The sequence below is a fragment of the Aulonocara sp. 'chitande type north' Nkhata Bay genome, linkage group LG14, assembly GCF_057382095.1.
Source record: "Aulonocara sp. 'chitande type north' Nkhata Bay isolate Kocher_YH1m ecotype deep benthic linkage group LG14, A_spYH_male_GT1.1, whole genome shotgun sequence".
NCBI classification, from domain to species: Eukaryota; Metazoa; Chordata; class Actinopteri; order Cichliformes; family Cichlidae; genus Aulonocara; species Aulonocara sp. 'chitande type north' Nkhata Bay.
In genome coordinates this window covers 34,153,175-34,168,925 of record NC_141357.1, presented here as the reverse complement: position 1 = coordinate 34,168,925, position 15,751 = coordinate 34,153,175, and the positions used below count along the sequence as shown (strand labels likewise).

General features: G+C 42.0%; 1 protein-coding gene across 7 annotated transcripts in view; it reads right to left on the bottom strand.

Moving 5' to 3' along the window:
• aplp2 (amyloid beta (A4) precursor-like protein 2) overlaps positions 1-13,564 on the bottom strand; it is a 52,468-nt gene extending 38,904 nt beyond the window's left edge. For 4 of the 7 annotated variants that reach the window (XM_086262224.1, XM_086262221.1, XM_086262225.1 and 1 more), the window contains exon 1: positions 13,248-13,563. In XM_086262224.1, the coding sequence (XP_086118350.1) occupies positions 13,248-13,319 (72 nt within the window). In that variant the 5' untranslated portion in view covers positions 13,320-13,563. Of the gene's footprint in view, positions 1-13,247 lie in introns of all 7 variants that reach the window. The other 3 variants (XM_086262220.1, XM_086262222.1, XM_086262226.1) reach the window with 2 other exon arrangements.
• Between the last annotated feature and the right edge of the window lie 2,187 nt (positions 13,565-15,751).

Sequence of the window (15,751 nt, the reverse complement as noted above, 5' to 3'; positions counted from 1 at the left end):
ACCTCACCACTAAGTCAAAAGAATGCATATATACTTGGCTTGACAGGAGGCTCCTCTGTTGTAATAATAACAACATTAATAATACGATTTATACTAAAAAAAAAATGTTTCTTTCCTCACAACTGCTTCCTTCTTGTTACTTACTGCTAAATTTACCATTTTCTCATGTTTTCCCTTCCCTTCAGATTCTTCCTCCCCTGTATATTCTTCTCCCAGCTCTTTCTCGCGAACCAGTGGAGATCAAATAGCCGACACGCTGTCCGGTGTAACATACACATTAGCATGATTAAACTGGCCATCGGCTGCGCATTTATTAAAAGCCCCTGTGTGGGAAGTGCTTTTTAGTCAGTGAGTTGAGTAAACATGGATGGGCTGTGTGTTTGCAAGTGTCATGTGTGTGGTTAGCCTAGTGGCACCAAGGCGGACAAGTTAATGAGTTAATGCAGGCTTTTTGTGAGGGATTTGAAGTCATGTTATGAAGCGATAGCTCAGTTAAAAGTGATAACCAGGCACGGAAAAGCAGGTGGTGGGGAGGACTCCAGAAGTGGCTTCACGGGAGATTTGGAGCTTAGGCAACTGTTAGACGTGGCTCAGCTTGTTTTGAACTATGTGCCTGTGTTTTCTACAGGCCACTTTATGTGGATGCAGACTCTTCCCCTACTTTGTACTGCACTCTCAGCAGTTTAAAAGGGGAGGATTAGACACAGGAGTGTGCCTCCTTCTCATCTGCTAGAGCATAGTCACCTAATCTCTCATGCTGAGGAGAGGGGATTTTGGAAAAATGACCTGTGCTCCTTCACTTTCTTTAGCTTCTCTTCTTTTCATGTCCTCCAAGTTGAGTGAAAACACAACTGGATCTTTCCTTCCTACCTTGCATCCTTCCTTCCTTTCGTCACTCCCACTCTTGCCTTTTCATTTTTCTGCTGGATGACTTCATGCTCATCAGCATGCAGCACCACACCGCTGCTCCTCAGAACCAGGGAGGCTGGCAGACAGGCAGGCAGACTTGTCAATAAAGGAACCAGTAACAGGGTACCTCAGCAAGGCCTCCAGCCCTGTCACTGATGTCTTTCTCAGCTGCCTGAACTCCCTCAATTAATGAGCATGTAATTGTTGAGCAAGCAGAAGAGAAACTGGGGAAGTGAGGAGGAAAAAGCAGCTATGAGGTGAGAGGTGCAATTGACGAGTAGTATATTGAGAGGAGAGCCGGGTGAAGGAAGCACAAGGACGGACTGTTCTAGTGAACAAAGTAAGACATAAAATAGCCAATTTGTCCAAAATGTGCGGTGCAGTAGAGAAGAGAGCAGAGGAAGAACATAGTGTAGTGTCTAAATCAGAGGGCTGGCGGGGGGAACGGTGCTCAGCATGAGCCGACCTTGACAGCAAGCAGCTTCAAGGGCAACATGGAAATATCACATTCGCTCGCTATAATGCAGCCATGAGTTGCGGTGAGGCCATCCTGGGGCGGGAGTGCAGCCAGAAAACTGCTGGAGAAAGGAGGAGATCAAGGGCATGTAGCAATGTTTCCAAAATGTGTGACAACAGGAAATGATAGCAGCTTACAGATTCACGGTGTATGAGGAGACGGTTGTTGACCTGTCCAGTGATACCAGGGATTTGACTCTGATGCCACAGCCAGTTTTAACATTGTGGGGTTCAGTATTAAGAAACCAAATGAAAAATGCAAACGTCAAGTAGCCTGCCCCGTTTTACTCTGACATCCAGTAAATAGCAAATGGTAGCATTTTGACTACAGGAGCTCCCCCACAGGAGAAGAGACCTTTCCAGCTGACAAACCTGGTTATAAATAAAGTCTAAATGATTAACCACCCCAAAACATCCATGCTTTCTAAAGGATCAGAAAAGTTCAGGGAGAGGTCGGCTATGCTAAAATGTCACTGATTAGTCAAACGCAGTGGTGCTGAAAGCGGTTGTGTTGCTGGTCAACAACAATGAAACAGCCCAAGAGGTTTTACAACCAACAAAATTCCAGCACTTTCCCTGAAGACACCCAGAAGGTATTTGAAGACTGACCAGCTTAATGTTTGTGACTTTTAGCACTGCTGTTCAAATGCAAATCCCAGATCTGAGTTAATTGGACTCCTCTCTATCACTTTGTCACAAAAGTTAGAGAACAAAATACAACTTTTCAAATGAAGTCATTTTATCATACAAAATATCAAATGTTCATTTTCCCAAATGTGGAGCACTGACAGACCAGCAGTCTGAATCTTACTCACAGGAACATTATCATCAATGAACTGCGAGACAGCCTTCATCATTCTCATATTACAAATTTACATGTACCATAAGCCCTGAGGATTTCATGTTAAAATGGATTTTCAAGAGAAAGAAAATATTAAAAGTCCTACATTTTATATTAAATTCATTTTTCGTCACTTACTGAAGTTGTATTCTTTTTCTCTCTAACTCTGATTGCTATTTGGAGGCATGCTATGGACGGCGACTGAGTTTGACTTTGGCCGCGGCATGCAGTGTCGCTCTCCCATGACCACCCAAGCTGACTTTAAATGAATCTGTGCTCTGATTGCAGAGCTCCCTGCCTCTCCTACTCCCCTGCAGATCCTGAGCAGTGGAGCAGAGACACAGCCCACACGTCTGTATTAGCCTGCGCAGCTCCAGGCAATGCAAGGGAGGCCATCTTTACCAGGGGAACATGATGGATGTAATATAGATATGCTTATCTGTCATTAAGCTCTGCTCTGCCCTCCCTCGGCCTCTCAGCAGGGGGAGAGCAAAGGGATTTCAATCAGACTAGTGAAGATTATAACTCTAGTGAGACGTGCTGAGGCCAAAAGCTAATCAGTCATGTCCCTATAGAGAAGGCACATACTTCACAGCAGGAGCATCCATCTCCAAGCCTGTCTACTACTCGCTTTTTGTCAACTGTCTGACCTTGCTTTGCCACCTCCTGTTCCTTTCCCTGCAGTGTACGGCCCGTCAAACCCTGCTGCGGTATCCTGCTACTTGTCTGGGTGAGATCCCAAATCTAAATCAGCACAATGACAAATAGTATGAGGCTGACAAATCCCTTTGCCCTCACATGACTGGGCCGCAGAGCCTGCCTGTCAGCTCCAAGCACCTCAATAATAGCGCACTGATTCTAAATATGAAACATAAGGATGGGATGTGATGAACACTGAGGGGAGTGGTTGGAGGGAAGGTGGGGAATGGAGAAGGTGGAGTTTGCTGAAGGCAGCTAGCAGCTCACAAGGCTCTATAATTAGCTGCAGAAGATCAAATGACTTTTAATGGGTTTGTCTGAAAACAGCAGACTATTTCAGATTTCTGCTCGGAGCCATATTCATATCTCATCAAACTAATGGAATTCTCTAGAGTGCTTGATTGGGATTTATCTCAGATCAAAATGGCTGATTGAGGTGTGCAGCAGAAGCATTCATTAACTGCAGTTTTGTAATGAAAAAGAAAAAAAGTCCCATTTCAGGCCAGAAATGCATAAAATTGAAATGGCTCTAACAAAAAAAAAATTTAATTTACACATAATGTCAAACAAAAGTCCTCCAACTTGTGATCTGACAGCACTTCTAAATTCACGGCTTGATGCGCAGTCATTGTTGCTTCAAGAGTCATTTCGCAGTGGGCTGATAGTAACTCTTGTAACAGATAATGGAAACCTATACTGGTCATTGGTTGGAGAATTAAAAAGACAAATACTACCAGGATGATAAGAGGGTCAAAGCTTGGCTAATATCAGATCTGGCTGGATGCAAGTCGGGTACCGAATGCTAAGTATACTTCCTAAAAATCAAGCCCAGAGCATGCAGCAATACCCAGTAACACACACTGTGAGCAGCAATGAATAGGCTCAGGGGACTTTTCAGTGCAGGAACAATTTGCTGATTAATTGAGTAACTTACCAACAGAATATGAACTGCAAATTTTAGTTTAAAAAGGCCAGCTTCACCAACATGAGGATCTGCTGCTTTTCTGTGTTTAATTATAAATAAACTAGAATACTGCTTGACAGAACAGGCATCTTATTAGGGCAGGGGTCAGCAACCTTTAACACCCAAAGAACCACTTGGACCAGGTTTCCACGCAAAAGAAAACACTGGGAGCCGCAAATACTTTTTGACATCTAAAATGAAGATAACACTGTATATATTGTTTTTTACCTTTATGCTTTGTGTGAACAACTAAGGTGTGTTGCTTATGAAATCCATGAAGTGCTACAGAGAAAATTACATTTTATTTATGTAATTAACACATTTTGAACTCCTAAAGAACAAAAGGAAAGACATCCAGCTGAACTAAAATGATCCAAACAAAAACTGTTGTGGCGGGGCGTGGTCGGCAGCGCCGCTGCAGGGGAGATGGACGCACCTGAGCGGCACCCGCAATCACGCCTCGCCGCCTTAACGTCTGTGCTATCTATGCTGTTGTGTTGGTATGTGTCGGGCTGTGAGCTGCAAAGCTACAGCCGGCTGTATGCGTACAGCAACTGTGTGTGAAAAGTGGTCAATAAAGAGATGCTGAAAAGCATGTTCATGCAAACATCGTCGGGTCTGCCGTGATATGTTTACAACGACACTTCTGTTCCTGAACCTCTGCGCACAGCGTCTGCAAATCGGGGCTGTACGAAGTCACTTTCATCTTTACGCAGGACTGGGCGATATAAGATTTTTTCATATCACGATATGTTTTTTTCATTTCAGGCGATAACGATATCTATCACGATATAAGCCAAATAACTATATTTGTAAGATTTAAATGTGCCGTTGCTCACAAGTAAAATGTGAAATAATCAGCAGCTTGTTTTTATTTAAATATTTATTTCCCATAATAAGTTCAACAGGGTAGATGTACTTAAGGAACATGAGACTTTTTCAGATAAATAAAGGCAAATATTGCAAAATACACAAAAGGCAGCCGCTAAAGCGTTTAAGTTTCAAAATAGAACAAATGAAACAGACTAAATTGTCAATTCCACTTAGAAACAAAATATTAATTCTAAAAATAAATCTTAGTTTGTTTTACAGAAGAACAGACAAAACTGACTAACTTTTGTCAATATCAAATAAACTGAGAACTAAAAGGAAATTCTCAATCTCTCCTTGTTGTATAGCTGAGCTTTTCAAACAGTTTTAACAGTTACTTTAGTCTGACAAAAGCCGAATGACGAATTAGCGCTTCCAGTCAGAGACTGAGGCTACGTCCACACGTACACGGGTGTTTTTGAAAACGGAGATTTTCCGTTTTCGTTTTAAAAAATAATCCCGTCCACACGTAAAGGCAGAAATGAAGGAAAACGCTGCTATGAACATGCCAAAGCAGCAGGTGGCGCTAGATTCCTAACCGTGCAGAAATGTTGGCCAATCAGAAGTCTAGAAGCCTCGGTGGGAAAAAGTAAACAAAGCTGGGGCATAGAAGCAGAACCGAGTGGTATGTGTGGAGGGACAGTAACTGTGTGTATATGTAAGCATTTAAACACTGCAGAGAGTAGAATTAACAGTAACAGTATTGTAGAAATTCATTTCACCGAAACAATAACGTGGCGCACAGTGTGACGTCAAAAAATGCGCACACCTTTGACGCTGCGTTTTCTCCGTTTTTCTAGTCCACACGTAAATGCAAAAACGGAGTTTTCAAAAATATCCACCCTGGCCGGAGTTTTTAAAAATCTTCGTTTTCAGTGACCAAAAACGCCGTTTACGTGTGGACGAAAGGTGCAAACGCATAGAAAAATCTGCGTTTTCAAAAATACCCGGGTACGTGTGGACGTAGCGCATGCACCAGTTTATTGTATTTCCAGACTTGCTTTCGGCACAATTTACAGTGCACGCTACTCTGTTTTTTGTCAGACTTGAAATAGCTGAAATACCTTCACACTACGGAACTTCTATGGCTCTTCCGTTTGACAATCTCTCCGGCATTGGAACCATCATCTGTTTTCTCTTCGGTAACCTTCGGTCACGCTCGGTTGATTTTTCTAGTCGGCACACTCATTTCCTCCATTACCCGGGCGGTACGGTGGCTGGCTGCTTCCCAAACAAATACACATGTGCGGCTTGGCACTTGTGCTGTACGTAACAAGTCACGTGACGTGACGCTGCGGCTGTGATTGGTTCGGCTCTGCGCTACTTAATTTGGATTGGCTGGTTTTTTTTTTGTTTTTTTTTTTTGTTTTTTTAAGAGGACAAGAGCGGCGAGGTCTATCGCGATAGGTTAATTTTTCTATCGAGAAAAAGTTATATCGCGATACATATCGTTATCGTTCTATCGCCCAGCTCTACGTGAGCGGTGTCTGTTTTTAACATAGTTCACGGTGGAGAATAGCTGCTGACATAATTTGGATCCGAAGATCCGTAACTGGCCTACCTGGGGTTGAAAGTCTCGATAAAGGCACGGCGTTTCGCCGGGTATACCGGCTTCCGCGAGTGTGACGCTTATTTTGAGCGATGAAAAAAAAAAAAATAATATAATTTAATTTTTGTATTTCAATATTACAATAATCTTCCAATTTAGAACTACAAGTTAAAAAATAACTAACATAAATAAAATACACTTCAGATTTATTTTCCCAAACCACGCGGAGCCGCACTATAAGGACTAAAGAGCCGCAGGTTGCCGACCTCTGTATTGGGGCATTGTGAAAGAAATATGATTTGTAAAGACAAGTTCAATTCCTTCAAAATGAAAATTGAAAAACACTGAAAAATAATCCCCATTCACAAGTCTGTCCTTTTGCCTACCTGACCCTGTAAAATAAACATATATTCCTAAAAATATTTAAATGTAAATATCCTGAAATACTCCCTTATTTCCAAACTACACTACATTCCCATGTTTTAGCCTGTCCTTAATCTATACAAAACACAAAAATCTATCATTTATTCCCATTGTCAGGGCAGGGAGGGGATCGGCAGCCTGTAGCTCTCCACCATGCATGAAGAACTATTACTGAATTAATTGCAGTGCATGAATATAGGAGCAGAACACATAATTATGGGGGCGCAAAACTCAAAGGAAAAATGTTTTTCTGTATTCGATCAAAAGAAAAAATACATCTCATGCTTCAATGCCAGGTTTTCCCTTTTCACCTTCTCTCTTTTATGGGTACAATCTTCCCTTGTTATGTCTTAGTCCCCAGGGGAGCATCCTACAGGGCTGCTGTTTGTCCTTGGCCACGTTCTCCTTGAGAAAGTGCTGTATCAGACTGGTTGCTAACAGGGCCGTCACAAAGCTCGAGTACCAGCGATGGCGACGGCGGCAGCAGAAGCAGAAGCACCCGAAGCAGGCCTCTCTCTGGGGGTATATAGTTACACTGCAATGCTTCTATCTCTTACTGTTCTGACATTTTCATCTCTTTACACACACAGAGGAGGGGAGGGGGCAAAAAAAGGATAAAAGAAAAGGATGAAGTCTGTGCTGTCCTTGGTTTCAATTTGGATGATAGCATTTCTACTACAGGCACAGAAGCAAAGTGGGAAGAGATATGTAGGAAGCCCAGTAAGCAGGAAGACGGACAGGGAGGGAGCTGGAACTAGCATGCTCTGTTTTCCCTGGCAGCGGGTGGAGCATTTGTGCAGTGCTCTCAGCAAAACAGAGCACTGTGGCAGCAAAATAGCTTGCCAGTCATTCAGCCTGCTTATCAAGACAAGACTACCACCTTTCCCCCATTAACCAATCAAAAAAAGGCACTCTGTGCTTATACCTGTGCATGCAGTTTAAGTTAAGAGAAAAACCTTATCAAATGGGACCCAAGCCATCCCAAAACAACAACAGAGCAGTCACTGTGTCTGTGATCATCCCCATCATGCCCCAAAGCACGTTCAATGCGACACCAAGACACAACACACCAAAAGATATGACCTCCCAGCATGCTGCAAGCACACACCGTGGAAAATAATGACAGACACAAATATAGCCACACACAAAAAAAGAAAAACAGACCAGCCCACAAGCTCTCTCACACACAAATAAAGAAACGAAAAATGGCATCCAAGAAAAGACATCAATTATGATTGAAGTTTGGAAAACTAGGTCTGATTTCACTCCTCTTGTTTGCCAAGAGACGAAACTCAGTTGAAGATGGGTTCAAACAGATTGAGGGGGGGAGGGGGAAGGGGGGGGGGGGGCAAAACCCCCCCCAAAAAAACAAAACACACACCCCTTGAGTAATTTTTGCTTTTACATGTTGTGATGCAAATGAACATGCAAACAGCAGGAAACAATGCCTGGCACACAGTTAAACTGGCTCTTTGATTCTTTGCTGCCTGCCTCTATCTTATCCCACTGTGTGCAAGTAAAAAAAGAAAAGAAAAGAGGAAAAAAAAACCCCCAGACAAATCAGTGCAGAGGCCTCGCTCGCGCCTGCACATGACTCATTGATCTGCACACCTGAATAAGACCAGGAGCGAGGGGAGGGGACAGTAGACAAAGTCCTCCTCTCATATGGACAACCAGGGACTAAGGGTGAGACAGGTGGGGCCATAAGCACAGACACGAGTGCACTGTAACTCATAGATAGCACACCAGATATTTTATTCATGGGAAGAAAATTTCAAGCAGCAAGAGTGACTCACTGAGCTGCGGGGACACACAAACACACACAAACCCACGTTCAAACCGAGTAGGGGGTTGACAGGGTTTATCCAGCCCACACTGACTGACTTCTCTTTGTCAAACAGAAACTACATTAAAAAATAAAGGCAGGGCTCCTTTAAAACGGATTAAAAGGCATGTGTTTGTCTGCTGAACTCGCCACAGTGTATAGTTACTTTCAGTGCTATCACAGGAACAGAGCTGCTCACAGCACAATAAAGTGAGGCCTTTGGACTTCAGGCTATGCATTCCTGAGCACTGTGGCATACAAACTGACATCTTGGCATCTGTGCTGAGCCAGGCTATTGTTGAGAATACACAGACACAGGTGTAGTGCCGTTCACCTTGACTGCATATACATGGGGTAGATTGTTATGGCTGTGCAGATTGTCCTACATATGGCAGAGGGCCTGATGCAACTTAAGTGATGTGCAGCCATGGGTGTCTTGATTTGAACCCACTGACTCTGAGCCAAGTCCCCATCGCCCAGGATCTCTCACCGAGAAAAACTGACTAAATATGTGATGAGCAGAGCTGCAAGAGGACTCGGGTGCACAAACACACACCCACACGCAGACACATTTCCAGTTGCAAAAAAGAAAAAAAGACAACTCTGCTCACTTTGGATAATTAGGGCGCACGCAGAGCCTCGGAGACAAAGCCTGGCATCGTGAGAACAAGGCTCGCCTGATGAGGCCTCTCTATTTAAATCCTCGGGATGAGCCGCGAGTGTGTCTGTCGATGGAATCGCTCCAGGAGACATGCACAAGCTTGGAGGAAGAATCAGCCAAGAATCAGGCAGTGAAAAGAAAGACGGAGAGACAGACGGAGACAGAAAAGTCTAGATGAACCGAGTGGCAGGAAGGTATCTTTGAGGAAATGAAAGGTTAGAGATTAAGGGCTTAGATTCAGTCAGACATACCTTCCTACTGTTAGCCATAGAGCAGACTTCAGTGTTGAGCGAACGCCACTGATATTACACACAGGTGACTCACTGTTTTCTGTGCCACTTTGAAGTCAGTTTGCCTCTGCAGGGTGTGGAAATGAGGGTCTCACTGTGTGGGCGAGTGAAATCAGTGAGCGTATGAGTGTGTGTTGGGACAGGGTTTCTGGGATTAGTACCGTTCCCTTTGCAGATCTATAAGCACCCAGTGTTTCTTGTCACTAAGAGGATTCTTGGGATACGGGGCTGTCCCAACAATTGAAAGCAAGGTTTTAGGTGCTAATCTACAAATTCAAGGGCGGGTGAGGCTGATGCTCTGCTGATGGAGCACATGTCACCGCCTTCACCTTGACTGACATGGCTGAACGTGGAGGTCAAAAAGGCAATCTTTACAGCTTACAGAGCAAAGAAAAGCACCAGCCTATGGAAGGCTTTAACTGTGCTCCACCACCCACTATGTTATATTGACAGATCATTATCAAATGCAAATGCTCCCAGATAAAACATTGCCAGCAGTCTTTGTCCTTATTTCTGCTGGGCATCGAGATCCCCTCTGTATGGTAAGGACACCCTGGGTTGTCTCAGGCTATTCAAGGACACACAAAAGGCCTTCATAGGAAATCATTCAAGCCTGCTAACCGACAGCTCCATAGCTCCCGCCCCAACAATCACAACCAAGTGGGGGCAGTCATTCACATGCAATTGTTCACTATCAGCCCATATCCAGAGCAAATACACTTGAAAGCACACTTTAATATCAGCTTGCTTATAAGCACGCACACAGGCTTTGGCTTATGAGAAAACATTGTTGAAAGAGGAAAAAATCTTCTCTCGATTACCTCTGCTCGTCCATTCCTCTAAGGCTATTCTGACTAATGCATGTTTGTAAACAGAGTTTTGCCAAAGTCACTCTACTAGCATGAGTTAGCACTGCTGTCTCTTCCATACAAGTTCTGTCTTGCCTTGAGCTTAGAAACATGATGATGTATCTGATGCTACAGGCCAGCTTGAAGGAAAACACTAACATTTTTTAATGACAGGCACAAAAATGTGATGTGGTGTTGCATAACACTACATTTTACACTGTGTGCGTTGTGATAATCACTGTTTGCTAAGTAAGTAGAGAATAAAATGTACTGAATGTAATAGCTGTTCCTGATATTCTGTATTCTATTAATCCAGTGGGAGCTATATTGGCGAATGCCTGTGTGTGATGTAATTCTCTGGGTAAACCTGCTTCTCATTTCCACATTATCTCCAGAAAAGATGCAGCTGTTCACTCATGATTCTCCACAAGTGAGTGACATTTAAATAAAAACCCAGATTCTTGTTTTTTGGATCTGAAATGAAACGGTCAAAAAACAAAACAAAACACACACACACAAAAAAACAAACCTCACTGCAGTAAACCCTGCAATACAGAGATGGCCAGATGAGAAAGCTAACCTACAGCTGAAGAAACAAAAGCTCACAATCTGCCACTCTCACAGGTATTCAACAAAACTAAACTGTTTGCACAGCTGAAGTCAGCAGGCTACTCCCGAAACACGAAAAGGCGGAATTACAAAATGAGAGAGCAGTTTGGCAATCACAGCAGAAACAAAATGAGGAACAACGGAAGGTGAATACTGGATAAAAGGGGAAAACCATGTCTGACAAATGGTCAGTGTGATTCTTAGAAGCTTGACAATCACAACTGAAAAGAAATGAGGAACAATGGAAGGTGAGTATTGGATGAGAGGGGCAACAACCATGTCTGAGCAACAGTGAGTGATTCTTAGAAGCTCTCAGTGGCTTCAGCTACCTTAGCTGTGCGTCCACAACCTCATTAGCATTGCCCAATCTCCACACACCAGCGACTCCACTAGCAAACAAAAGCAGCAGTGAAAAGGAGGAAGATGGCTGCTTGGTTCAAACTACTGATATTTATATTGAAAGGGAAAAACAGCTTGACTTCATTATTGTGTCTGTTTAGATACACCTCAGTGTTCAACTCAATTCTTAGAAAAAAGCTAACCTTTGTGAATATGTATTTTACCTTAATAAATTGAGCTGTGAGCTGATGTTGATCCTGAATGGTCAGATCATAAATTGAATAAATACATTGTAAAATATTTATCCCTTGGGGTTTGTCATCTTATTTCTTCAGCTCTAAGGCATTTTTATTTCTGTTTTACCTAACAGCAGCATAGTTTGGTTCAATATCAAATCTTTTTCTTTGTGAAGAAAGTGTATTTGCAAAGAAGGCAGGTGCAAAAACAAATATGAATATCCATATTCTGTCCATGCAGTGTTTTACTGCAATAATCCAACAAAGAAAAAAGGCCCGTCCTCCAGGACACCCATCGATTAAACCACAGGAATCCTCAGCATGTGCATTACAGTCAAGATGCAGAGCAGCTTCCATAAATTTCTGAATTTAATCTGGGTGACTGATCAGGAAATTCATTGATTTCATCCATTAATCATCTCAGGAGAGTCTGTCCTGTATCGATCAGCACGTCCGTGTGGTTAGTAAGGCTGACTGAGGAGGCAATCATTGCAGAGGGGAGAGGTCCTTGTAGAGTGTGCAGCAGCATAGATTTTGTTGGGGACATAATAACCATTATTTCCCCACACACAATGCCAGCCAATACCGCCTCAAAATGGCCGAGGTTTTTTTTGGGGGTCGCAAATACAGGAGAGAGAAACATTCCCTGCTAAATACAAGTGCCAGGAAAAGATAACTCGTTAAAATGTTTTGTCATGGCTGCTTCCACAGTAAGCAGCAATACTTATGCTTAACCTCTGAGGGGGAGGAGGGTGGTGGGGCTGTTTGCTGTGAAAATGGGTGCATTGTTATCCACTGACACACACGTCTGACACTGCAGGCATCACAGTTTTGGTGAGCCAGCAGGAAAATAGGACATCACGTAGATAAGTGTGCAAGTGTGAGAGCGTGAGTACTTGAACAAGGAGACCAACAATTGGACCATTTGTGTCAAACATATCAACTACTGAGAGGTAATTCAGTGCTTCTAAATATATTATCCACTCTATAGAGCAGGAACTCAAGTCTGCTATAAAAGGTGGACATCCTGTTGACACAGGAAAAGCTACAATTAAAATAGACTGCATAGGTAAAAGGATACCCCTTTCTGTAATATCGTCTATACATTCATGACGTACAGCAGGCTGCATGACTGTGTGTGATCCAGTGCAGAGGTTCTATGTTTCCCTAAATGCCTGACTAAGCACCAATTGTCTTTCGTTTGATCTCTGCACCAAATCCTGCTATAGTTCTCGTTATAGGACATTTGAGCCCCACGCTGGTCAACTCGCCAATAAACTGCAATCAGTGCATCAGAATGAAGTAAAGGAAGTAAACTGAGTAATATTTAAGTAGTTTTAATATGTATGAACACAAGGCGAAGCATTTGCAACTATAAAAAAAAGCAGGTAACAAAAATTTCATAAACCCTTTCCTCCCTGCTGAATTCATTCCGCTACCTGTGGGAATCCGAGTGTGGAAGAGAAAAAGTCTTATCAGTATATTTCACATCAACCAAGGTAACATAGTGTATTCATTAGAAGATCGGCAAAGCTTAGCCGTAAGTACCTCATGTGAGGACAGGGCAAAATAATCAGCTTTTGCTTGAGGCTACCACATTGGTCTTTGGATCTTAGACTAACCTGGTAGGCCTACACAGTAAATCAGGAAACATTTCTTCTCACATACCTCAATGTAGCCGGCCAACGTTGGAACCACAATGCCCAAAATAAGGACAGATATCGCTGGGACCGAACCCATCTTCCAGGATCTCGGATAATGCTACTGTAAATAACTTATATCCTGTGAGCTATTTCTGTAAGGTGACCTCCGAGAGAATAAAGACCAAATCAAGTCCAGGGAACAATCTGATGATCAGACCCCGACGAGCGAGACGAGTCCTGCTTCGCTTGTTTTGTTACCCGAGCTCGACAGAAAACGTTGGAGGGGGGGCTGACTGTCGCTCTCCTCTGGAAATGTGGATTGTGTGTCTGTGGCGCGGCTGATCTGCCCCTGCTGCCTCCTCCCTCCCCTGGTTCCTCTGATCCAGAGCAGTGCGCACTGCGCCATCAGGCGGCTAGCGCGCAAACACCATCCACCCAAAAATATAAAGCACATTAGAATTAACAGCTGACGCAAAATATTGGGACACTTATTGGAGGAATAATGTCATTTACTAAATGAAATATACCTAACTATATTTATCTGCAGTAAGCTGTGGGCTATAAGACTTCTTCACTTAAAGACGAACTTTTTTTTCAGACAGTGAGCTTTTGTGCCAACGTTTCCGGAAACGAGGAATATGGGCGAGTTTCTTTTTCATGTGTCACTTAAAGTCAGTACCGCTGCATTTTTATAATAATAAATGTATACATAAAATTTATGAACACAACATGAAAGGTAGCAGCATTACTGGTCACAACCACTTGGCTTGTACTTTATTCGTCTTAAAAGCTTGAGCAGAATCCCGAAGCATAATTTTAACCCATCTGAATCTTCAGGTTTGCATTACTATTACTGCACCACATATGTGGAGTACAGTTGGCTTTAAAATGTTTACATAATAATAATAATAATTTGACATAATCTCTACACACATTCTTTTACACACATTTACTGACATACTGATGCCAATGATTTAATATTTTTAACAGATTAGTGGAATAAGCTTTTACATACTTAACTAAAAGAAAACAGTGCAACAATACTACACATATATACGGTGTATATAATGCATATATAATTTGCAAACCTTTGAAACAGATAAAATGAATAACTCTTAGGACCTAAGACCTCCCACACATTTTGATGAATATAAGTGTATAAATAAATTGGGGGCAAACCAACAATTACCTTATAGATAAGAATATCCCAGTGGTTGAATCCACCCAACCCATGCATACAATGTTCAGCGGTGAATAAGAGTTTTAAAACTTGTAACGAACCTCAGTGCGCTTGATAGACGGAAACTAGCATATGTAGGTCTTCCCTGGACACATGCATATAAGTAACATCACTGTAATCAAGTCCAATAATAAACGTGGAAACTACAACGCTCTGTCTTGCCTCAAATGAGAAAAAGGACTTTCTTCTAAAGTAAAACCCAAGTTTCAGTTTATATTTCTTGACCAGCTGCTTAATGTGAGGTGTAAACAATAGTGAGTCATCAATTGTAATTTCAAAGTACTTGTACTGAGATACTAACTCAATCTCAGAACCTTGAACTGTAGTAATACATGAAAGGTTCAGTTTTCTAGTTAGATTTCTAATTTAAGAACATCACTTTAGTTTGTTTAGCTTTCTTTTTTAGCTTTTTAAATCAGAAAAGTTATGCTGTAATGTTGTGAATGGGACTGAAGCTGAAAGAGAGCATGGCTAGGAGTACATCATCATATGGCAAACAAATAAACAGTCTTGTACATGTGGAGGTCTGGATGCCAGGTCTATGGAGACATTCAACCTGAAAGCTCTGAAGAAGCTTTCAGGATTCTTTTGGGCATCTCTGTCTTTCCTCAACGGTCCATTTGGCAAAACTTACTCATTTAGGCTGTTAGCTAAACAGAACATGTTCAGGGAAAAGCACTTTTCACTAAAACGATACCCGTTGATACTTGTCTTGTTCATAGTATTTGTATACAAACATAGTGAATAGACTTTGACTATTTTACAAGATTGCAAATGATGTGAGCAGCATGCCTCAGTTTTGAACATAACATCACAGAAGAAAATTAGATTTTCTTTGTTTACATAAGGTAATTATAAACACAGTCGCACACACATGCAGCTTGGGTGTTTTGTGACTTGAGTTTGTTTTACTAGAGTGTCAGTTCTATTTCTCTCTGATGGTTTATTGAAAAAAGCCTCATGTAAATTTGATTTTTGCTCCAGGCAGCATGCACGGATCGGTTATTAATTTTTATAACATCAGTTGTTAGATGTGTCAGAGCAATTCTAATTTGCATATGTTTAGATTAATTTTGGTATGTGTCAGTTTGATCCCCAGATACCTGAGTAAAAATACATCCAGAAAAAAAGAGAGATAATTAATTTCCTGTTTCGGCTTGCCAGTTAATATAGTCCAATGAGAATGCAACAAATGACATGTTTACTTTGTTGTTGTTGTTTTAAAATTATTTATTTAATAAAAAATTGCTTTGGCTGTATAAAATAAGTTCACTTGAATGTAATGCTAC